Below are 25,621 nucleotides of genomic sequence, written 5' to 3'. Positions count from 1 at the left end.
GGATGGAAGTGCATGGTAAGAGGCCCTCACAGGAAAATGGCAGAACCCACTTCCAGGTGAGAGGCACAGCAAATGACTGTTTTTACACCCCAGCTCCCTATCCACAAGCTGTGTGGCTCTGGAAAAATCACGTCTTTCTTTGACAATTTCCCCATTTGTAATAGTATCTGCGTCACAGAATTATTTTGAGAATGACATGAGTTATGATAAATGTCAAGTACTGAGAGCTATACCTGCACAATGTAAGTACTCAATAAATACAAGCCATTATTATTATTATTGTGAAGGATCAAAAAATGTGATAAGCAGTTAAGGAAAGAAAAACATTTGTAAATATACATCTAAGAAAATATGTTCTCCAACTTGAATGTACATAAGAATCACCTGGAAAGCTTGTGAAAAATGTAGATTCCTGGCTTCTTAGAGGTAAAGCCTAGGAAACTAGATTTTCATAAGCTCCTAGGGGATTCTGACACAGCTGATCCAAGCATCTTACTTTGAGAAGTAAAGTTCAAAGCCTAGAATTTAAAATAAATATTCAGGCATCAAATAAAGTATTTCATTGCAGGAACTTAACTATAGGGACAACTTTATAAAACAAAATTCAGATTTTATTTTTGGTAAGGTAAAATGAAGCACAATCACTTGCAAAATCTATTTCTAGAAGTATACTAAATAATCAGAATACGTTTGGTAAAATATAATGTTTAGTTTTTAATAACGATTTCACAAATCATTTAAATCTGTAGTTTCAAAAATGTCAGTATATGCTACATTATGAAGAGAAAACTAAAATAAACATCTGGACAGTGGTATATATGTTCTTTAATTATTATATTTTATTTTCTATCAAAATTAATAGAGCCCATCTTCAATCATGCAGAGAAAATTATTTTCTGCTAGGACACAACTAAAACTCTGCAGGTTCTTTCACTTTAGTTCAAGGTTAGTCAACTGTGACACTACGTAATTGTTGTAGCTTATTATTTAGAGTAATTATTTACACTAACAAGTGACCTTCTTTGGAAAAATCAAACAAGTGACTAAGTTCAGGGAAGGTGAAATCACTGGCCTCATGCACACATGTGATGAACAATGTCCAAAGAGATTATAAACTCAAGGTATTATTTATTCCTTTTGCTCAAAAAACCATTACACAACCAATACTTGGGATCCTTCTTAACCCAACAAGAGTATAAAAATGCTGCTTGGGCTCTTGATAATAAACAATGCACATTCCTGTTTTACTTGCAAAAATAATTAGCAGCAGCTGCTACTTACACAGAATTTTTAACAGAAAATATTTTACATACTGAACCCAAGTATTTCAGAACTTAAAGAGCCTGACGCCAAATGAAGTATTCTGCCTTTTTTAAATTAAAAATAAGGCATGACAATTAACTTCTACATTCCTTCATCTAATTTTTAAAAAACGTCTAAAACATTTTCCTGTGACTCAAAGAAGACAGCTGGACACATATGTCAACTAAATGTCTCTGGAGAGAAGGGAAAACTTAATGTTTTAACACCATACTCACATGTGAGGGCTCAGTTCATAAAAATTTCTATTTCTGTAATCTTCCACTTTTTCTGGTGAATAAATGGATAACGACCGGTATGGGTTAACAGATATAACCACGCTTCCAATGTATGTCTGCAAAAGAAAGAGTAAAATATATACATTTGTATGCAGAATGTCTTTTAACATCTTAAATTATAGTGCTGCATGGTTTCATCTTTTTAAAAACAACACTAGTTCTACTTGGCCATTCATTTTATACTTTTTCAAGAACACTTTATATCTCTGAAGACAGATAGTCAATAATGTTGATTCATTTTACCGATAAATGAAAAGCATAGATTTATACATTGAAAATACTTTTCAGAATAAATCTCTAGGTTAATTTATGATCCTGAATAACAGTTCTCCAAAGCTCTGTGACTTGCCAAAAATTTTGTCACCAACCACTGCTAAGTGTGAGCAAGAGTTATACTTTCCCTGATTCCACTTAGAACTGGTGTTTCCTTCTCTAGTCTTCATCCTCCTGTTTTCAGGCTTCGGTAACCCAGGACTTCCCCTCCTCCCTACCCACATCCATACCTATCAAACCAATAGGTATACTGCCCTTTCACCAACCTGTCAATCTCTACAATGGGCTCAGACCACATGCAATTCACAGTCATCCCTTGGGCATTCAAACAACATAATTTCATATTTTAGCTAATGTACTGAAACATCAGAATTTAAATGTACTTTCTAAAAGAGAATACATCTAACGTCAAATTTAAATTTAATGTAGAATTTAAATGTGCTTCCGGAGGCATTAATACTATATTTCAGCAGACATTAAACTCCTCACATTACAAACCAGAACACTATCTTCCTTTTCATTTCGATCTTAAATTTCTGGCAGCAGGAGTTGGTTTAGTTCATTTTGTACAAAGATTGGCACAATGCCACAAGCAAAAGTCACTTAACTGTAACTCATCTTAGCTGCTCCATTTTTTGTTTCAGTTTCAACATCATAATGATGTGGGGAGAGGGAAGATGCTAACAAAACTATATAAGTAATAAAAATTTTCAAAGAAAAAGGTTTTTCTAGTATTGCCACCACTGGATTCAAGGAGGTTGTCAGTCTTTCTAGAAAATTAAACAGAATAGAAAGCAAAACAAAATTTTCCAGTGATTTTTTTTTTTTTCAAACATGGGTCACAATTATTTTAATTATAAAAGACTTTTCCCCAAAACCTGGAAAACTGAACAGGTCTTTTTATACACAATTTCATCCTATAATAACATAATCTTATAAAGAGTAGATAAGACTACTGTTGTGAAAAAACAAAAAAACAAACAAAACAAAACAAAACAAAAAAAACAACTCTATTCCCATGCAACATTTTGCATTTATTTCTGACATTCTGTCACTAGGATCCAATGAATCTGGCCTGACAAGAGATGACTCCAAGTTTCCTGACTTATCCCACTTAGACAAGACTTTTTCAAGGTTTCTCCATACTCCCATCCACCTGGGCAGGTAGATAGGAAATACTAGAGACTGACTGACTGACTGAATTGCTTCTACCTAATTTACTAGAATTAGTTACATTGGTATATGAAAAAATAATGATTGGTTATTCTTTTAACATCTGTTGACTAAAAGATCAGTCTTCTCTAGTAGAAAAGTACAAGAATTTCTCTTTTTAGGTAATTTCTTGAATACAGTAATCAATATAACTATTTGCTGTTAGCAAAAAGCCAATTATCAAGTTGCTCTTTAAAACCAAACTTCATAGTGGCTAAATTCTTGATAAAAATCTGCCTCTGTGGCATTCTTGCATAGAGAACAAACTCTGCTCTCAAACCCAAAATCAAAAGCTACACCACCAAGTCATGAGTTTCCCTTTGTTACTTGTCACTTTTATACATACTGAATTATGCACGTTTTCCCCCCCAGCAATTTCCCTACAACCTAGAACAGATCTGGCCCATTAATGATATCCCATAAATATTTGTTAACTGAATGACTGATTCACATAGGGGCTATTCACCACCAAGAAAGTAGACAGTACAAACCACTGATGTACAATTATTCTTCTGTCGAAATAGCATGCCAAGTACACTGCATACAGTGCCTAATATTTCATTAAACCTTCATACCATGTGTTGTCACTGAACAAATCCTTAAACTATATGCTTTCCCCTCAGGTTCCTTGTCCTACTGTGGTAGATTGGTTTCAAGGACGGCTGGGATAATTCTTTCCATTCCTGTATTCATAACCCTTTGAAAAATGACTTTGTCACTCTTCTATCAAGAAATAAGAGTTTATTATGTTCAATCTGGACTTGTCTCCGTGACATGATCTGACCAAACGGACATTATTAGATAAGACATAAGCAGAAGCTTGAAGAGCATTTGTGTATTAGGATGTGCTCCCTTTTTTATAACTGTGTCTGAAGGCCATGATGTGAATGAGCTTGAGCTAGCCTGTTGGAGAGAGCACGTAACCGAGCAAGCCAAGGCCCCCTGAACTACAGTACACAGCCTGACAACTGTCAGATGTATGAGTGAGGCCATTCAAAACTATCCAGACCCAGTTAGGCCAACAAATGCCTAAAGCCACATATGTGAGCCTGGGTGAAACCAGCAGAAGATACACTAAGCTGAACTCAGCCTAACCTGCTATCTCAAAAAAAAATAGATGCCAATAAATGGTTGTTGTTTTAAGCCATTTATATTTGTGGGGGCGGGGGTTGTTATACAGCAACAATACTAACAATACTGATACACCAACACAGTTCAGCAAGTCAGAAAAAGGGATCAGGCAGGACAAGCCTTATCAATCCAAATAAGTAAGCAAACGGTGAAAGAAAATGCTACCTTTCCATTCTACCTTATGCAAATGTTTCAGATATGTATCTTCTAATCTTGAACTCCTAGAAGGTTTGTCCTCTACTAAGATACTTGCCCTTGCCGTTTATGGGTTCCTTCCTTGAAGGTTCCACGTACATTAGTCAAAGATTTAAATATTCCCACATGTGCCAATAGGATAACTCAAATGTTCATAGTCATAACCCTCCAATCTTGAGATTCAAAAGACATTCTTGGTAGCAGCTGATTGGCTGGGTGGAGTTTACAATTCTACTCTAGTTTTAGGCAGCTACATTCAGGTATCTGTGGGTACCACGTTAAAATTCCCTTCAGGGATCCAAACAATAGTGACCAGTTCATTTTTACATCAATTGACATTCAGACTCATAAATGACATACTTAATTTTTTCACAAGCAATTGTCTATTATTTAAAGTTGGTATTTTTTTTCATCAGGCTCTGAAAAGTATGGTAAACCTACTCATTAAGTAATCCTTGGAATTAAGAAGTTGGAGATAAAACACAGAGCTTCCTAAAGTCGAGTATATACATAAAAGGGCTGGTCATTATGTGTCCTTTTTATTCTGAATATGCCAAGGAGAAAAAGGAATAGGAAAAAAAGTAATGTAAAACTTTACAAAAGGGAGCAGCAAAAAAAATCTACCTCTTGCTCCCTGGAGTTCCACTCCCTATTTGACTGGAAACAGGTGTGTCCAGCACCAATGAACCACTCTGGACCTTGGATGATCCCAGTACCCAGAAAGCCCACAAAAAGCCTCTGGCAATGTGGTTCACTCCCACCAGGCCACTTCCGTGCCTTTGCTCACATTTGAACCCAGTCCCTATGTCCCAAAGGGCTCACAGAGAAACTCCTATAGAATCCAGAGGATGTTCTTCTATTGCGCTGATCACACCAAAAAGGACTCCAACTAGGTTCTATCTACCTTCTCGAAAGACAAGTCTGGCTCTCATTACCCTCAACGTGTGTGTCTTTTGCTCAGTGTACGAATTTACTCTATCCAACTTGTAACCAACATTCCTGCCACTCCTAGCTCAGCACCTCCATGCTCCCATCCTTCAGCACCCCCAATTCTTCAGGCATGTGCACACAAAGGAAAGCTCCCTGCACTCCCACCACCCTGCAGGACGGGCCTCTGACATCGAGGAGGGAAGGGAACGGGGAAGGAAGACAAGGGAACAAGAAGGGAAGAAAAGTATAAAAGGGAAAAGGGAGAGGAAAAGTTCTACCTTTCCATAAACGGCACATTCAATTAGCAAGTTTATCTTTTTTACCTCTCAAGGGCAGACATTAAATCAAGACTGTACAAACATTCCTAAGTCAAAACAATCTCTGTCTTCGTATTTCAGATATCTCTAGCATTCCAGAACAGATGCCTTATGAATAATACTTGGGGACTCCTGTTGTGATTATAGTGAAAACTGAAGTCTTTTCTGGAGGGCATGCATCCAGCAACTTCCACTCTCCAGATCACCATTCAGAACCCAGAAGAAAATCCTCTGATACATATATATATATATATATATATCCCAAGAACCATGCATTTTATTTTGTAAGTTCTTCCAGAACCCCATCCTCAGAAGAGACTATTTCAATGGTCTCAGGAGGGGCCAGGCGGTCACGTCTTCTAAAGTTCCCCAGATAAAATAATGTGTAACCAGAGTTGAAAACCACTGCCTGTAGCCTTCACCTCTATCTATCTAGGACTCCCAGGACTAGGTGTCACTCTCAAGTGCAGCAATCATGCTGGTATCACTGCTGGGCTATCTGCTATCTTTCTTTCCCCCTTAAATATTCCTATGTAATTAATTCTGTAAACATTGCAAAAAGAAAATCCTTTCAGCTTCACCTACTTTCATTTTAGCCACAGTTCTAATAAACTTGGTATATGGTATCTGAGCACACTACAAAGAACCAGCAGCAATGTCTGGGGCCATTCTACAGCAATGTGTTTCAAATGTATGACTATGACTCATTGCAAGAAATAAAATTTTCATCACTACCGAGATGTGTAACTGAGTGTATCTTTATATATAATATATGTGAAATTAAAATCTCACAAAGCCATAAATACCCTTTTCACATGCAATGCACTGGTATCTTTGTTCAATTCTATTATAAAATTTTTTAAATTTTCTGTTTTCCATCACCTGCTAATGAATGAGCTGAAATTTGCGGTTTGAAAAATACTGCTACAGAGCACTTCTTAACCTTTGCTTAGTTATTGATCCCTTTCAGGTGACAACAAATGCTATGAACCTTCTCTCAAAAAAAAAAAAAAAACATATAATACACACATAAAAGTTTACGTACAGTTGATATAGTAGGATAAGAACTCCCACCCTAAGGGAAGAAACGATGTCCAATAATGGAAAAAGGAAAAGAGACAGAAGGAAAGAGAAAGAGAAGCAAAGAAAGAAAGAAAAGGAGTAGGAAGTGGTCAAAATAATTCCAAAAATGTAACAATAAAGAGCCACTTAAAGTAAGAGCGAAAAGCTCAGCTCAGCCGGCCCTGAGTGCTTTATTATATAGCACTGAGTCCAAACACAGCCTAACAATCAAGGGCAAAAATGAGAGAGAGCATTCTGTTTTTGATGACAAGGCTACATGCAAAGCATTTTGGAAAGATACCTAACCAAAGAAACTTTTTTCAAGTTAAATAGTGAAGCACAATTTTATATTCATGGGTCTCAATTATGTAGAACTATACATATGTTCTTCCACAATGCTAGAGGAATGAAACATTAGCATACATCCATAAAAAAAGCCAGAAGACTTTTGCCTCTTTCACATTATAGTTCTTCCCAGGGCAACATTAAGGTCTTTAGAAGCCCTGTAGGTTTACATTTCAATTTCCTATATGAAATTGAAAATATAATTATAACTAAGACATAAAATAATGTAAGGAAATCCTAAAATGACTTGTTTTCACCCTGATGGTTACTCTGACTCTTCAAGTATCAGATCTTCCAAAATATTTTTAAAGACCCTGCTTTGCTGAGGCTCTAACTTGGCATCTCATCTACCTACCTACCAGCTTCCTTATTTTCTTCAGAATGAATTTTAGTTATTTGTTTATAGTCTCTGCTGTTTATTAAAAACTCATCCCCAAGCCTTTAAAGTACGGCACACTATATACACTTCCTATACAGCTTTTAAGTAAACTCTTTCTAAACCTCCATGAGATAAAGTCTCCATCTTAACGTCCATAACAATCAAGCACATAAGTTAAGTGCTATGACCACATTATCTAACAAAAGTGGAATCAGGACAAGGAGCCAAGAATCTGTTCTCTCATTAGAGTACACAATCCATGCTGTCTGCTAGGCCTGGGAAGTTTTGGCAAAAAATGGCCAAGAAGAACACCTAATCACAGGTATCATGTTCTACTGGCCACTGTAAATAGCCATGCCAGGACTCAAAATCCTATAACATGTTAGTATCTCAGCTACGTTCACTGAGGAGGTCTGTAATGTCAGTCTTACAAAATGGTCTTTGTATTCAGGGAATTGAGGAGTTATCAGATGAGCACATGAGGTATGTCTTAATGAAAGTACTATTAAAAACCTAAGATGAGGAAAATGATTAAACAAGACAAGCTGGTGGAACCTTCAGAAATGACAACATGCTGTTCACTTCAGGAGGAGGAATTTACCCAGCTCTTAAGTCTCAGAACATGGGAATTTGATCACAAGACATTATGAGCCACGGTGTTTTTAATTAGACATCTATAAGATTTCCCAAATTCTCCTGAAGAAGGCTTTTGTCTGAAGTGAATTTTAAGGAGACAGTTTGGCTTTTTAGACACCGTTCAAATTTGTGGAAAACTGCCTGAGTGAAATTTACAAATGAAAGGTCATTTGTAGTCTGAAATGACTGGCAGTACAGGAACAAAGGATTATAATATGATCCAATTTAGGCTTCTAACTAGGTCTCATGTCTAAAGCAATGTAATGCGTACATCTCACATCTTCAACGTAAGAACATATTTGTGATCCATATGCTATATATATATAAATATTCACACACACAACTAATACTAATAATAGCTTATTTGTACAGGAGAAGAAACTGAGGGCATTAGGTTTTAAAAACTTTCCCAGGTCTCCCAAAGCTTTACGCCAAAGTCTAGGATGTTGGAACAGAGATGTGTGATCCGGTCTAGCTCTTTCAGCTGCTTGGCAGAGATGCTCTCAAGTTACTTCTTCAAGTACTGAAATTTTTACTGTAATAAAGAACACACCCAGGAATCCCCAAGCAACCTATCACTGAGCTACAAGAAAAGATGAGACCCAAAAATGAGCATGGTGCGAGGCAGCATTACAGATCGAGGCAACACAAGTCTATGAAGACTTCCCTTCCAGTTCCAGTATCAACATGCTCAACCCGCCTCCGCCCCCCACCTCCAGCTCATGTGTCTGCTTCTCTTGGGCCTACTACTAACTGATTTTCTCACTTTCTACTCCATAGCTGGTCTACTTCAAAGACTCTTATTCATAGTTTCTGCTTGCATGTGGCCCATCATGGCCTCATGACTGCCAGTATTTGCTTCCATTGATCTTTTATTTTTTTTCAGCTTTTCTCAATTCAAAGTTTGAGGAAAGAATCAAGCCCTGTTCTTTTTATCTATGCTATGCCATAAATCAGTGGCCTTAGATCAGGAGCCCACACATAGGTCAGAAGGTCATAGAAACCATGGTTGCCAAGGCCAGCAAGTCTGTCAGGCATGGTCACTGTCAGTCTAGTTCAAGACACGCCTGAACTACCATCATATTATAATCCTTTGTTCCTGTACTGCCAGTCATTTCAGACTACAAATTAAAGAACTATATATGAGTTCTATGCCACGCTGAAATACTGGCTAAAAATATCACCTCAGGCAGCTTTTATTTTAGAGTAGGATAACACAATACTACCATATCTTCATTGAGATAAACTCTATGAGACAGTATCTACCATTTTCCAGACCTAATAACTCTCTTAACTCAGGTATAGAGTGGTCCTGTGTTAATAGTATACTACTGGCTAGAAGTCTTGAAAATAATATTACATAGCTAAATGAAAGCAGTAATACAATAAAAGTAAAATCTGTATAATACCAAAGAGGGAAAGGGAAGGGGGAAAAAAGAGGAGATGGAGGGAGAGGAAAAGAGAGTCAGAAAAGGGGAGAGAGAACAATTCTAATTATAAGAAAATCTCAGTGTCTGAAACCTTAAAGAAAAGTCATTCTGGGTTTCCAAATTTTTCAGATGGCCATGGACCTACCAGGTACTCTACTTCCTACTTGTGTGCTAAGCAGAAGGCTAAGATGCTAAGCATTATGATACCTATTTTTTGTGGATGAGAGATCTGACCTTCAATTAATTAGAATGGCCAGTGGTTGTAAGTGGCTAAGATTCAACCTCAGGTCTATCTGCCAATCGAAGGCCCCTATCTTTCCCAATATGCCACAATGAATTCTCTCCCTCTACCCACTCCAAAACAGAGTTTTATTAACAAAATAGCCTCTCTTTAGAAATTAGGATTACTATTAATATTCCTCCGTACGACAGATGTAACAGCAAAAACAGATGCACGTGTAGAGAAGAGGGCAAAATTGGCCACAAGTCCCTTGTGCTGAATAGCTTCTCCCTCCCTCCTCTACGTTGTGCTCACAAAGGTGAAGGACCATGTGCGGTTGTCAATCACCTGCCATCCAGGGAACATGATGAAAAACAATCTCCTCCCAAGATCTTCTCCCACCTTCCGGAGGAGGACACATCCTCACACCCGTTACCACCTTTGACTACTGAACGCCTATGACTTTAGAACTGAACACACTTGTTCGATGTCACTCTAATTCATGTCACTGCACTACCGAATGCTGAACTCAACACATAGCAGGAATACTGATTATCATTCCAATTATTTGTCTGCATTGTTGAGACTGTCTTGTTCCAAACCTACACATTTTTCAATATCATACTCAATTATTCTGAATAGCACTTTGCAGACTCAGAATGCTTCCATATAAGCGGTATCATTTGATGCTCATAGCAACTATATATTAAGTCAGCAGGACTATTATTAAAAGTATGAACTCTAGAACCAGACTTGCTGGGTGTGAATTCCAGCTCCATCACCTACACATGTGTGACCTTGGACAAGTTACATAGCCATTAACCTACAGTGCATAGAACTCTAGTAAAAATTAAATGAACAATACATACAAAGTGCTTAGAATAGCATACTGTACCAATAAGTACTTAATAAATGTTAGTTATTATCATTTATCATTTTAGCAATAAGAAAAGACTCAGAGGAGTTAAGACATCTATCCCAGGTCTCATAGATGATAAGTGGCAGAGCCAGAACTGGACCTCAGGTGTTTTCTTCTTAGTATATACCACACTGCCACCAAAAGATAACACTTCTGGAGACCCAAGGTTGGCTATAATTCCCTACAAATGAAACTTCCACCAGAACATTTAAGTTAATATATTATAAATATTATACAAATACTTCGAGAACTATTTAGTGTCTGCAGGATGAAACAGCTCTACACTTGGTAAATAACAGATAAATGTGTGTCCATGTTGCAAGTTCTAAGAGGAAGAAATCTTCCAATCACTAAAAAACTGGCAAGTTATCACCAAAAAAAATAGTTGTTTTGAAAAGTATTATAAAACTGTCCAAGAGATAGACTGTGCTCAGAAATTAGACACAACATTTCTCTTCAGCCTCGTGATTTGCTGTTTTACACCAGCTTTATCTAGCTTGCTAATGCTGTCTCCATTCCAAACACCAAAGCAAATTCTTAAAAACACAATTTGATTTTGTGTTTTCCTAACACTCTTCCTTTTCAGTGAGCCGAGAGGGCTGAGTCTGCTCATGGTGACCCACTCACATGCAATCACGTCTAGGTGTTTCATTTCACCAGCTCAGGGATCCCCTCCTCTTTTCCCCACCTGGTCTAGATAGGTAGGGGTAACACTAGAGAGAGTTCCTGTTTCGCTCAAGCTTGGTTGGATCTGGGTTTCTGGGGAAAGCCCATTCATCTAGATGAAGGAGAACCTCCTCTTACTTCCAGCTCTAGAACAAAACAATTAATTTTTAATCAAATCTATATAATCTGGAAGGTTACCCACCACTCTATTAACTACTATTACTTCTAAAAATGGGACTGGGGTACTGAGGTAAGAAAATTACATTTTATGTTATGTATGTCTGTACCATCTGAATTTTTTTTTCCACAAAACCATTTGTTACTTTTATAATTTAAAAAAATAGACTTTTTAAAAGAAATTTTTAAAAGAGAAAATATTGGGGAATGTCTAGGTAGCAGGAAGAACACTAAACTGGACATCTGAATCCAGACCCTTCCAACAGGGGCTCCAGCTCTCTGCCAGCAACCCCGTGAGCTTGGAAAAGGACCGAGCCTCCAATGAGACTGCAGTCCTGGAGGACATCTTGATGACAGCCCAGTAGAACTCTGAGCAGAGGACCCAGCTAAGCTATGCACGAACTCCTGACTCAGAAACAGTGAGATGTTAAATGTATGTTATTTTAAGTTGCTGAGTTTGGTGCAATTTATTATGCAGAAAGAGAAAACTAACATACCATTTATATAAAATTCCCAGAAATATATGTTATACCCATAAGGTAGGAATTTTCATATGCATATATATGAAGTGTTTTTGAAATTTCAAATAAATCTTTACTAGTATTATTGTCATTTACTTCGCAATATTTTAAAGCACATATATTGTACTTAAATTTGAGTATCTTTCATAAAAGCATCTAATCTCATACTTATGGGGACCCTAATTCTAGTACTAACTTCTAAAAATTAAGAGAATTTTCACTAGACTTTCAAAGCAGTCACTTTCACACCTACGATTAGTTTAACTTAAGATCCAAAAATTGTACTAATTCAGACCTCTATATCTGGATGATCCCAACCTGATAATTCAGATTGAAAACAAACTAAATCTACTTGTCAGCACCAAAAATACTTCTTTGTCAGAGAACAGACACCTTGCTTCTTTTGTCTCCAAATTTGCCCTGGGCCTTATTCTTGCCTAAATTGCAGCTTTCCTGTTCCTCAACAGAACCACAGTCCTGACCAGACACCCTAAAAACAGCATCACGTCTGTCTGGTTCACCTACATTACAAGTCCACATGAAATCCTGCCACCACTCCATCTGGCTGGGGCGGGGGTGGGGCAGCCGGAAGAAGGTCTGACAAAGGACAGAAAGAATACAGAAAAGCAGCGTTCACTCGGGAATGTCACAACCAGCATTTCCCACCACTGACCCCACACAGAGGCTGCTAGACTGAGCGGCATGTCCTGCAGCTGGTCCCAGCTTGAACTGATCACTGCCAAGAAGGAAGAATAAAAGCAAACAGAGTTCTGGCCCTTTATGTTACCCCAACAGGCCAACATTCCCTCTGTCGATTCTCACCTGACCCTCCTCCATTTCCAACTCCACAGCACTCACTTGCATAGGCGTCAACATCTGGAACTGTGCCAAAAACTCTGCCCAGGTTATGAACCAACTCAGGGCTTTTTAAACAAGTGTCTGAACCCACATCAACACACACACACAAAAAGGATATTCCTGGAGCATGCACTTGAGTATCTTCTGTAAAAGTACATGATCCCATCTTTATGGGGATCCTAAATCTAGTACTCACTTCTAAAAATTAAGACATTTTTCCTAGACTTTCAAAACAGTCTGCTTACAACTACAATTAGTTTAACATAAGATCTTAAAATTGGACTAATTCAGACCTCTATATCTAGATGACCCCCAACCTCATAATTCAGACAAAATAAATAAATAAATAAATAAATAAATGCATCTACATGTCAACACCAAAACTACTTCTTACTCAATGAAGGACTGCAGGGAGCATATTAGATTAAAACAAACCATATGCTTTACAGAACAGGATAAAACTCTGAATTACTTTAAAAGCAAAGATTACAACAAAATGTCTTTAAAGTGAATAGACTTCAACTATGCCCCAGTGTCCCTGCAGTACCTACTTACTCTTCTCTGCCATTAGGAGTTCTCTGGTCAAAATGTCCCAGAAGCATGCATTTGGGTGCACTTGAAGCCTAGAACTCAAGAGATAAATGCTTCAGGGCGGGGGGGTGGGGGAAGTATCCTTTAGGGTGATATCAACATCAATAAAGCCACTTCATTACAGAACCCTCTACCAGACCTGTAAGGGGCTTAGAGCAGGTGGCCTCATCAGCATCCATTTCCCTTTTCCTCCTAACATGTCGATAGATATATCTGGTTGGGTATCTTACTCCCTTATACACAGCCTATCTTCTTTGGAAAAAGCTGACCCTACTCCAATCCTAGGTGTAGACTTCATTGTCTTAAGCCTGTCAGCTCATTCCAGTCACCTGGCCCACAGTCAGTAGTTTAAAGAGTGTCGTGGGTCCAGGGGCCTACTCAGAGCTTCAGGTTTAGTATGACAGGATAACAAGGGATTCTACTCCCAGATTCAGCTGCCTGGAGATCTACTAGGTTTATGAATGCTCTAGAGAGTTGATAACTCACATCTAGAGGCAAAGCAATCCCTCGTGAGAGCTCTGTGAAGGTAGGAGCTATTATCTCTAGATATGGGGAGTGGGGAAGTGGAGATAGATGGCAGGATGGAAGAACAGGGCTCCCACCTGGAGCTGGTTCACACAAGAGGCTGCTAAGGCCATGGATTTAGCCAGAGTTCAAGTCTAAGCCAAGGGTCCCTTCTGTTCATTAGCCTCTTTGTCAACCATGGCTTCTGAACATATGACTGTTGAATGTGTTCCCATGATAGATCATCGTGGACTGTCACCCACTTTTATAGAATTAAACAAAGCTATGAGACTACGAGAGATTTTTTTTATAAAACTGTGCCTTTGTTTTCTAGGAAAGAATTAAAAAAAACAAGTGAAATACCAGACAGTAAAATATTGCATGTCATATTAACTTGGCCTTTGGCATCAGGCTAAACAAGTTTATAACAACCCATGAACAAAAGCAATAGTAGGAATAGTATAAGAAATCAGAATAAGAGCCAGACACAGATTTCCCAAGGGTGCTATAATCATGTGTGGAATTGCAGAGGTACGGTAATCAAATTTATTATACGGTATTTTTTTAATTACAAAAACAATACACGCTTGACTTAATGAGACTTATAATACAGAGATCTAAAAGAATAACCTTTCCCTGTCCCCACATTTCATCCTATCCCCACCATGGTACCCAAAGTTAGCAGGCCTTTTTACATGCATACAAGTATACGAACATGTTTACATCCACAAACTTCTCATTAAAAAAAAATAGGACCACACTATACACATTACTCTATAACCCGTTTTTGTGTGGGGCTGGGGGTGGGGGTGGGGGGAAGATTGCTTAAAACAGAGAATGCCCAACCCTCCAATATAATGTGTGTTTAAAGTTACAAAATGAAGGCACACAACTCATGGAAATGGTAGTCTTAAAGTATCATGGAAAATATTAATTGATATGAATATCTGGAAGCAGAAAGCAATTTTCTGCTTTTGTTTTATACCAGAAGAGCATTCCTAAAATAGTTAGAAAATAAAATTACGTAGAGCTGAAACCCAGACATTTCGTCTGCTCAAGACTCATGAATGTTAACACTTGGCATTTTGTTAAAAAGGGGATTGTTTTATTTTTAGTGGGCACAACAAATCAGGTATTTGAATGCATGCAATGTTCTACTCTCCATCCTATTTTCGATTCATTTAAAAGTGAACTGTGCTTCTTAGAGCCAAAAAGAAAAATGATCAGCAATGTTAGTTACAATATAATTGATTCCTCCTATCTCCATCTTAGGGGCCAGTGTTTAAAGTCTGTCTTTTATTTGTTATCAGACCATCCTCTCAACTAAAGCTGCAGAAATGTAAGGCTTTCCCACCCGAAAGTGGAACTGCTACACTCTGAGGGAAGGTGACACCGGGCCTCAGTGCCAAACCAAATAAGACCTCTTCCCTGCTCTGCGGCGGCGATTTATACCTTTTCCATTTGCATCAGCATTTTACACAATTACATCTCTGAACCTAGTTTCTTATCCAATTATCAAATTAATGTTCCAAAAGCAGCATCCACATATCTCCTGTCACTGCTAACTTCCCCCTACCTCCAACAATACAAATCGAGAAAGATAAAAAAGTTCAATTCCCAGATGATGACTATTATTTCATTAAGAAATTATCCAAAGTTATCCCTGAAACACGACTGGCTATCTGAAAAGGAAAGCTATATGGGACATAAATTAATATGGCTTTGCGCATAATTTTAAAATGTTTTATTTCCACAAAAGTTATTATTGATCCTACTTGTATCAGTTACAACTTCTCCTTTTATTTATTTATATTTCCTTGTAAGGTTTCCATATCGATAGAAAAATATAAAGCATGTCCCAACAATCCCATTCATCTCCAGACACAGATACACCACAAAAAGGCGGGAAAAAGAATCTAGAAGCAAGGCAGGACCTATTTCAACTACATACTTGCATCCACTCCACCCTTTTTCTTCTTAGCTACCGGTACAAAGAACCAGTGCTGGGTTTCCTTGACTTAGTTAACAACATGTTTCTACCTAAACAGATGCAAATTTCTATGCTTTACACAAATTCCTGAAAAGCTGAATATAAATGTATTTTTTACTCATGTTTTAAGTATATTAAGAAACTTGAGAGATAAAGTAATACTATGAAACCCTTTATAAAGAATTTTTACAACATAAAATTTCTCCTAGTATTGTATATATTTATATGTTTTCATTTTCGTATATGATATTATACTTCTGTATAGCAGGACATGACTATTCCTAAATCTCCAGGGAATAAAAACATATTTTTATCTGGTAATTGGCTCCTGTATCTATTAAATACACATGTCAAGAAGGTTCATGCATTTTTTGACAGTTCACTGCCTTGCTGTTTAATGAGTAGCTTCTCAAAGGTTAAACTGCTAATCTTATGAAGGCATCTAAGATGTTTATGGATTTCAAAACTCTTCCTGACTACATGTTTCTCAGGAAGCAGGAATTAAGTATTCTTCTTGCTTTAGGACGCCTCCAACATCTAGTGCAATACTCCGCACACAGTCGGCACCCTATAAACACCATGTGGAAAGCAGACTCACTTGACTTTAATCAGTATTACTCATGTGCCAAATGAGCAAACACAAAACTCTTTCTGAGGGTATAAACAAATACCTCTGGACTCTGATAAACAAATAGAAAAAACAGAGAAGAGTTTGAGAAAGAGATGCCGGCTCTCTGCCACAAAGTACAAAGTCTAAACCCCACAGATGAACTTTAGTGTATACTCACATATATTTCATTATGGTCAAAGCGCTTTTTGAGGTTGTTGATGAAGGTCTCCTCGTTGAGAGGTTCTAAAAGAACCATATCTCCAACTCCAATCATATTGTCCAAAAGTGACGTTTTCACCTCCATTTTGGCCATAGTCTCCAGCTGTCAGAAAGAAGAAAATGGGTCAATTTAAATGAGCAAAATTATTTCAGGTGGGTTCTTAGCACCACTGGAGAAACCAAACACTGGTAGTTCCACATGGCCCTCACCCTCCCTCACAAATGTCATAACGTCCCCTCCCCACAACCTGCGGCAGAAGCCTCCGAGGTGGCTACAGGCGCCTCCACACCTCTCAAAGCCCCATTTGCCAACCCGCTGCCACAAATGGACCTCCCTCCAAGTCCATCGTCCCAGACAAAGTCCACCTACAGAAAGAACCATTACGAAGCCAGGGTCTCCGTTTTCTTCTTTAGCACATCCTTTCTCCCCAATGAGAAGCTGCAAAACTCTAGCAAGAGAACCCAACCTACCCCTTTCCATCAGCAGCTCCTGCATACCACCACCAGACTTGAACCTGTATAAATCTGCTCCCCCCAAGATGACACCCCCCAGTATTCCATGCTGACATTCAGAATACATTTTCCCAAGAAATAATATTTAAAACGTGATGCTAACATTTACTGAGCACTTGCCACATATCAAACACTAGAACTAGAACTTCACATGCATTAATTAATTTAATCCTCACAGTAACTCTATGAGGTAGGTATTCTCATTATCCCCATTTTAAGATAAGGAAGCTCAGCGAGATTAGGGGATTTTCCTTATGGTTACTTAAGAGTGCATTACATTTTGTGTTAAAGGACTCAATCACCACTTATTACTTTGTACCTATAGGGGGAAATTTCATTCAGGTGACAACACTGACTTATTAAGAAAACTACACAACCCACTTGTCAATTAGAGGTTGCCTATATAACATAACCCGCCAAGAGTGACCTCAATGTTCTTAATTCTCATTCCAACAGACACACCACTGAAAAGGGAAAACCAAATTACACGCAATGAATACTCATGTGTATTCATACCCCTAATCTTGAAGGAAAAGTACATTTAATTCTTTCCTTTAAGGAGTCACCCAGGCATATTATATCTCATAAAGGTTGGTCTACTTCCTTAAAACATAGCAATTCTAGTCTAGGACATTCAGTAGTTCTCTGAGAGACAACAGAAACTACATTTAGTTGGGCTATTTTAAAGAATATTAGGAAAGGCTGGAAATTATGTAATTCTTTATTATTAATTACTAATGATTTATATGAAGTCACAAACACATACTTTATTTCTGACCCTATTATTAAAAAAAAAAGTTTTTAAGTGTGTAATGAACAGCCAAAAAGGACACTAAGAAGAGGCAGAGATAGGCTCCCATTAAAAAAAAAAAAAAACACAATAAGGAAGTATTTAATATTCAAAAGAAGAAAAACAGTTAACTTTTTAAAATATTTCATTTCATTCCAACTACACTTGGACTAAATAGCCCCAGGTAGTGCTAAAACCCAATGGGAGCATCAAGAATGTCTTCATCCACTTTGAACTAAGCCAGACTCTGTTTAAAACAAAATAGGTAGGGGTGGGGGCACTTGCCATTCTCTTGAGATGTAGCAGAAGCCAGAGAACAGATGGTCCCAGGCCAACTCCATGGAAAGACTAGCACAAGAATAGGAACCGGACTGCCCAACCTTTGTCGCAATAAATTAACATTTAAATCAAATTTCAAGTTCTCAGACTCCTGAAATGCCAAAAGCACTCTAGCTGCGATTCATTACATATAATTTGGCAGATGAGGGAAGAAGGCTTAGGGATTAAGGGGGAAATCAATCTGAGGTAGGTTTCAAAAATAACCACCTCAAACCAGCAATTTAAATTAAGCGAAGAGGCTGAATGGGAACTCTTTGCCCTGGGGTGGATTCTGGTATATAAAGTCTATTTATAGAAACAGCTGCAGAAAGACAACAGTTCGCTGCAGGTAACAATAATTAAGCAGCTGATCTTTCTCTGTCATTAAACCCACTTCACCATCTTTTCAAACATAAATTTCAAGCAAGTGTACATGGGTTCTAATTTTTACACTTCTATCCCAACTTTATAATGCTAAAGGGGCAGGCAAAACAAATGCTGAGTTACAGGCAACTGGTAGAAGTGACAACTTTTGCCAGAAGAGCAACTTTTGCAAACCAAAATACAACAAAGTAAACCAGCTGAAAATGTGATACCAGCATTCATTTAGTAATTCAAGCACAGTTCTGTTTCATTGTGTTTGTCTTCTTTAGTATCTAAGGGGAGGAAATAGTGACGCTCTCCCTCATTCTCTTATTTAAAATGGTACACTGAAAAAATCTTGTAGAGTTACTTCCCTATCTTCCTACAAATGGCCTGATTTCTCTTATTGTGACTACTACCTCCAGAACTTGGTTTGGTTCTCTTTGACATCTCAGTGAAATTAGTTGGTATATTTGCTCCACCAAAAGAAATTAATTTTTTTTTCTTTGAAAGAGCATTGCTAACCATAAGAACAAATGTCAGAATCACTTGCTAACTCAAAATTTCCATAAACCATCAGAAGAATTTGCATGAGATGATTAAATGAGAACACATACAGAACATCAAGATACTTTTTGTTTGACGCATAGATGTCTACTGTCACCCCTCCCAAGACCCCATGTTGTTCTAAGGAAGCCAATTTTATCCCTTGCTCCAGGAATGTAGCCTGTAATCTGGACTAGGGCATGCAACACATTTCCATCTCCCAGCCACTGTAATTGATTCAGGACTGGTCCTATAACCGAGCCTGAGGCTTGGTATATTAAGACAAAGGTTCTATCTACCTCTGGATGATATGATTTACAGACATGATACTTGGAACTGCTGTGGCCATGTCTGCTTTCACCAGGGGGCCATGCTGAGGAGGAAGACAACATGTGGAGGAGAGCAGGGCAAGAAAACATCCAAGAAGAGAATTCATGCTGGAGCCCTGATGACATCACAAACCTCTAGATCAAATTGCACTGAAGCCTGCCCCACAGCTCTCAAGTTCTCAGTCCAGGAAGCCAATTAATTCTCCTCACTGTTGAAGCTGTTTGAGTTGGATTGTTTACTATGTGCAACAGAAAGCATCTTACCTAATAATAGAAGCTGGTAAGAGCAAGTGGGATGTCACAGTCAGCACGCTAGAGAGCACAGACTAGCTGAGCTAGGGCCACAGGTGGAGGGCATGAGGACCTGCTATCTTGCATTGGCAAGGTGATCATTTCTGATACTTCAGAATGAAACAGCTGATTTAACCACAGCCCTTGTGCCTACAACTTTATAGAATTCAAGAAAAATTCAGATACCAGAGTATATGTTGGCCACTTCTTAAGCTGCGACAAGAAAAGCATGCTGTGAAAGCAGCCTGTCTGAGAGCCAGCGAAGAGAACATACGGCGCTCAGAGGATCTTTCTGTCTGGAGGTGGGAGGTGCGACCTATCCCAAGCCCGACTGTTCTGCCTCTGTGGCCTGAGAAAGGGACAGTGCTGCTACCAACACGAACACGTAGCACAGCAGACGTATCACCCACTCCATTGCCTCTTACACTTACCTATTCCCAGATAGATTCTATTAACGAAGAGCTAAGACACCCCGCCGAGCACCAAGGCCAGGTCCAAATGCCAAGAGACAGGTTCTCAGACCAAGTTCTAGGTTCAAAACCTTGGGACTTGGCAGTATCTCTGGTTTTGGTTACTAATCCATGGAAGCAAATAAACCTTAAAAGCCAACAACATTTTTAAAGAACCTATACTGCCAAAGAAGTCTGGCTGACAGTGAGTGACTCTCAATTAATTGCTTGATCCTTTAAACAAACAACCCAAGACCTCCAACTCATAAGAATGAAAAAAAGACTGTTAAAACTTTGCAGCTCCTGACAAAACCATCTTCCCCGATGTCATCTCAGATGTGGCCAAAGAAGACAATGAACAAAGGGGATCTCAAAGAACAGAATCTCTGAAGAGGGTGTAGCTGTTTTCAGCCGTACAAGGAGAGTGGCATTATGCTGGCTGGGGCATTTTATATTCGTAAGTAAGTATGGTTAAGCAAGGTATATATGAATGGTGGGGAGTCAAAAGAGAAAGTCATAGTAGACATTTGTCTTTTTTTTTTTTTTAAGGGGACACTCTCCATTATATAGCCTTATTCCTATTTGCACCTAATTTTGCTTTTAAGGACTCTCCAGTTACACTGTGATAACAAGTAATCTAGTGAGATGCAGTGTCCAATTCCCATTACAGCAGTCAAAGGAGACAGATCTGCTCTCTCTCTCCACCCCAAGCAACATGGCTTATGCACTGCCAATCACCTCCTCCTGGGACTTGGGAGTCCTGGGTGACTACAAAAGCTGGTGGTGATGACTGGAAGTTATAGTCATCAGTCACTGAAGCAACAGCAGCAGCATGAATACCAGGTGGGTCCTGCAGCATGGCTTCAGCTAGGGATCCTGCTGCCCAGCCCTCTAGCCTTCCTTGGTTCCTGCCTGTCTTCCAAGCCTGTATCCCTCCTAGCCATCCAACCTCTCTGCAATTCTGTGAGTCTCTACACGATGTACTTCCTCTACATGATGTACTTCCTGCACTGCAAGCAGCCAAGTCCCTAACTATCATGAACACTAAGTACAGTACCCAACACACTGTATTATACCATTGTTAGATATTCATTGTTTTATAAAACCTAACCTCTTTCTCCCAACCCTGGTGAAAGCAAGCAATACAAAATACTGGGAGAGCCTTGGGAGGAACCACAGAGGAGCCTGGAAGCTCTTCATTCAAGGGTACTGCCTTAGTCCAGCCACAGACCCACCAACTGAGGCCAGGTGACTCTATGGCCGCTTCAGCTCTTCAACGTATTTGACCCTCCAAAAACCAAAATATATAATTGCAGCTGTTCTTTCCCCCACCTACTTTCATGTCGAAAACTTCCAAAATTACTACCTATATTTCAATGTACAACAATTCATTCACTCACGTCTTTTGCAGTGTAAAAATACCATTTAAATTATTGAAAGCATTTCAAACATCCCTCGAAATCCAAAAGAAAATGCAGCATAAATGTCCTATACCATCTTAAAATGGCCATCTGTAACCCAACATTTAAATATAAGTAGTCTACCCCAGTCACCAACCTTATATTACAAGCCATGCTAACGTCATCTCTGCCTGAGAATATTGAGTCCAGCATTCTCCAAGCCAGTAGTCCCACGTGAGAGATGGCCAGTCCAGAGTCCAGAGAGGACATCCACATGAAGTGTATAGTCATTCCACTATTTGATATCAAAACAGCAATGCTGAAAAGCTATTCCAAATTAATCACTAATTTAATAATAACTAATAAGAGATGCAGGATAATCTGAAATATAGCATCTGGTGTAATACAAAGTTCTCAGAGTACCACAGATGAGAACAAATGTGTATTTTTAAGTTGAAACAGTTTCACTGTAGAACTTGAAAGAACATTCACAAACCAAAACTGAGGTTACAACGGATTACAAGGCTTAATATTAAGTCGTTAACATAATTTTAAATTTGAAGGAACTTTTAAAGTGAAAGCATAAAAGCCACTCTTTCGGAAAACTTAATGAAAGCAGGTATCTGCTAGTTTGGTAACGTCTATTGTAAGGTCATTAGCACTATATGTCAGAGGCAAAACCTTCAGGGAGTCCTCTTAGCATACTAACAATTGCTCTTATCAAACTCCAGTTCCACTCATTAACCTCCTTGTATGGTGGTCATGAATGCATGACAGCCCCTTTTCTACAGAATCAGTTCCTTGATGTCCAGTCACACTTTATTCACCTTTATTTCCCCAAAGGCAATAGTGCACAGCCTCTTGCACATGGTAGGCATTCAGAGAAACACAAAGGGAAAACAAGTATGCAAATTTATGACTGACAAGTCATTCAATATGCACATTCTCACAGCTGCCATGGGTGGGTTGGTTCTTTGGTTAGTTCCTTCATGACCAGAAGGCAAAATAATGACTGCGGCTTCAAGCCACTTGGATTCATTCCTCTAAAAACATAATAATATCAACAAAGGAAAGGAAACAGAATTGAGCTATTTGGCTCCCAAAGAGATCACTAATGCTTTTAAGAATAACATGAGAAACACATCTAAGTAAGAAAATGGGGCCAATATGGCAAGATTTCATGAACAAAATAAAGCTTGGCGAATCCTGATGGCAAAACAAATGCAAAAGAGGGGCCAAGTCTATAGGACGTGATTCAGTGCCTAATATAACGAGCTAGGTGACTGTGAAAAACTGGAATTTCCTTCCTATACCTCTTAAAACAGCACAGAATCTCATCTTGGAGAGCAGTTGGATTCAATTTCCATTCAATTCAGTTCAACCGCCATTTACAAGGAGTCCTCTGGTCTCTGGTACAGTTTTAGGTGCTAGGGACACACTGTGAATAACCATGGTACTCCCCCGACCCACCCCAGTCTACCCTCAGGGAGCACACAGTCCAGTGAGAGAGTTGAGAAGATAAGCGACTTCTGAAATTTCAAATGATCTTTTTAATGATGAAAAGCAATATATGGTCACTATAGGAAAATAAATCAGGAAATGTAGATGAGTAAAAAGAACATAAGCCAAATTCAACACATGCTTTTAGTCTAAATCCTTTTTAAATATGTTAGAATCCTTATGAAACCTGATTTTTATTAACCAATGAATTGGCTATCATTTTGGCTTTATAAATTTATATATATTCCTCAAGGTAGGAATGTGACATCATTTTGGCTTTATAAATTTATATATATTCAAGGTAGGAATGTGACATAGAGCCATAGGAACTAGGAAATCTCCTAGCTACACCAATAATACCCACAACACTTTGAAATTCAGCCAAATTGGAAAGTAATTTGCCCTTTCCTTCTATACTTTATCCCCTCCCCCAAATTAGAAACCCATATTATCAACAGCATGCCCACCAATCATCTCTACCATGAGGCTGTGTCGAACATCTGAATACATGTTTAAAACTGATATCACCTACCATCCCATATTAAAATGCAAACAAAAGACAAAAAAACCTCAACCCCAAATTCCACAAAGGTCACAAGTGACCCAGGTTCTCATCCTTGTCTCTTACTTCATCCCCCCAGAGCCAGCTTTCTCACTGATTGTATCACCTTAATTATTCCCACTTCCATCTCTTCCCCTCTGTTCTCTACTGTGACTGTCCTAGCTCAGCCTTCATCACTTCTTACCTGGAAGGCAACAGCCTTCAGAGTAGTCTCTCTGCCACCACAGCCTCTGGCAGCCCTCTCCCTCCCCATCCATGGACCACACTACTCAAGCTGCCTTTCTAAATCACAATCTGATCAGGTGAGCCCTGCTTTAAATCCTTCAATAACTCTCCAGTGCCTTTAAGCCAATATTCGAACCCCTTTGCAGATCCTCAGAAAAAAGGAAAAGAAAGAGGAAACAAGGAAAGAAGGAAGGGAGGGAGGGAGAGAAGGAGAGAGAGAGAGAGACAGAGAGAGAGAGAGAGAAAGAAAGAGAAAAAGAAAAGAAAATGAAACAGAGAATTGCCATATGATCCAGCAATTCTACTTTAGAGTATGAAAGCGGAGATTCAAACATATTTGTACAACCATGTTCAAAGCAGTATTATTCACAATAGTCAAAAGGTGTAGAACCAACTGAAGAGTCCATCAATAGATGAGTGGATAAACAAAATGTGATATATAAACACAACAGAATATTAGCCTTAAAAAGGAAGGAAATTCTGACATGCTAAAACTTAAAGACAATATGCTAACTGAAATAAATCAGTCACAAAAGGGAAATACTGTATGACCTCACTCATATGAGGTATTAGAATAATCAAATTCATAAAAACAGACAGCAGAATGGTGGTTATCAGGAGCTGAAGGAGGAGGAAACAGGAAGTTGTTTAATGGGTACAGAGTTTCACTCTAGGAAGATGAAAAAGTTCAGGAGATGAATGGTGGTGATGGCTGCACAATAATACGATTGTACTTAATGCCATTTAAGTGTACATTTAAAGAGGTTAAAATGGTAAATGTTACATATACTTCACCGCAATAAAAAAATTCCTCGTTACAGATCACATGACTCCACAACCTGACTCTAGCCTTCTTCCTCAGTCTCATCTCACCCTGGTGAAGTCCCTCGACCCTGAGGCAAACCACACATGACATACAAATATGCCAAGACCTCCAAGATCTCCTTCAACCAGGCCACAGCTAACTGGGCTGTGGGTGTAGGCCAAATAATACCAGCTCACAAGGATCTGAAATTAGGACACAGAGACTATAGTCAGAGGGCTCGTGCACTGGACCAGGAAGTTCACACAGATCCAGAGGACAGGGTGTATCATTCGGGAGAGCCTTGCTGGGCTCCTGCAGAGGAAGCCAGTCTGAGGAGAGGAATGAAGCACATGGGCAGAGAGAAGCGGTGATGACAAATCTCACGGGACAGACAGAAAAGCTGTTTAAGAGGTTCGGCTGAGCTCATCTTAAATAAATCCGCCCTGACTTAAACCAGTGTGAGCAGCCACTCCTCACAGGCAGCATGCTCTGAGCAAGCCAGTGTACCTCCAGCACAACTGATGGTTTATTTGTCTCCTCTTCCCACTGAAGAATGTATGAGGTCTCCATGTGCAAAAATCCCATTGCATGGCAGAGTGGTGGTCACACAGGACTCTGGTGTGGAGGGCAAATGAATAGATGCACATTATAGAGATACAGCCCATTCTTCCTTCCAGGATTGTTTCCATTACCTCCATCCTTCCTACCCAAGTACCGACTGGCAAAGAATAATCAGAGAGCCTCAGA

At 38.8% G+C, this 25,621-nt stretch overlaps 1 protein-coding gene across 6 annotated transcripts in view; it reads right to left on the bottom strand.

Moving 5' to 3' along the window:
* The window catches only part of MYO1B (myosin IB), a 159,273-nt gene that overhangs the window by 111,520 nt on the left and 22,132 nt on the right, over positions 1-25,621 (bottom strand). For 5 of the 6 annotated variants that reach the window (XM_039844289.1, XM_039844290.1, XM_039844287.1 and 2 more), the window contains exons 2-3: positions 16,743-16,886; positions 1,539-1,654 (exon numbers count right to left, since the gene is read on the bottom strand). In XM_039844289.1, the coding sequence (XP_039700223.1) occupies positions 1,539-1,654; positions 16,743-16,877 (251 nt within the window). In that variant the 5' untranslated portion in view covers positions 16,878-16,886. Of the gene's footprint in view, positions 1-1,538; positions 1,655-16,742; positions 16,887-20,364; positions 20,434-25,621 lie in introns of those variants that run through there. The other variant, XM_039844291.1, reaches the window with a different exon arrangement.

This window comes from Pteropus medius, unplaced genomic scaffold, assembly GCF_902729225.1.
Source record: "Pteropus medius unplaced genomic scaffold, Ma_sr-lr_union100, whole genome shotgun sequence".
Classification (NCBI taxonomy): Eukaryota; Metazoa; Chordata; class Mammalia; order Chiroptera; family Pteropodidae; genus Pteropus; species Pteropus medius.
Note: the sequence above shows the minus strand (reverse complement) of the source record. Positions and strands in the feature narration are given on the sequence as shown.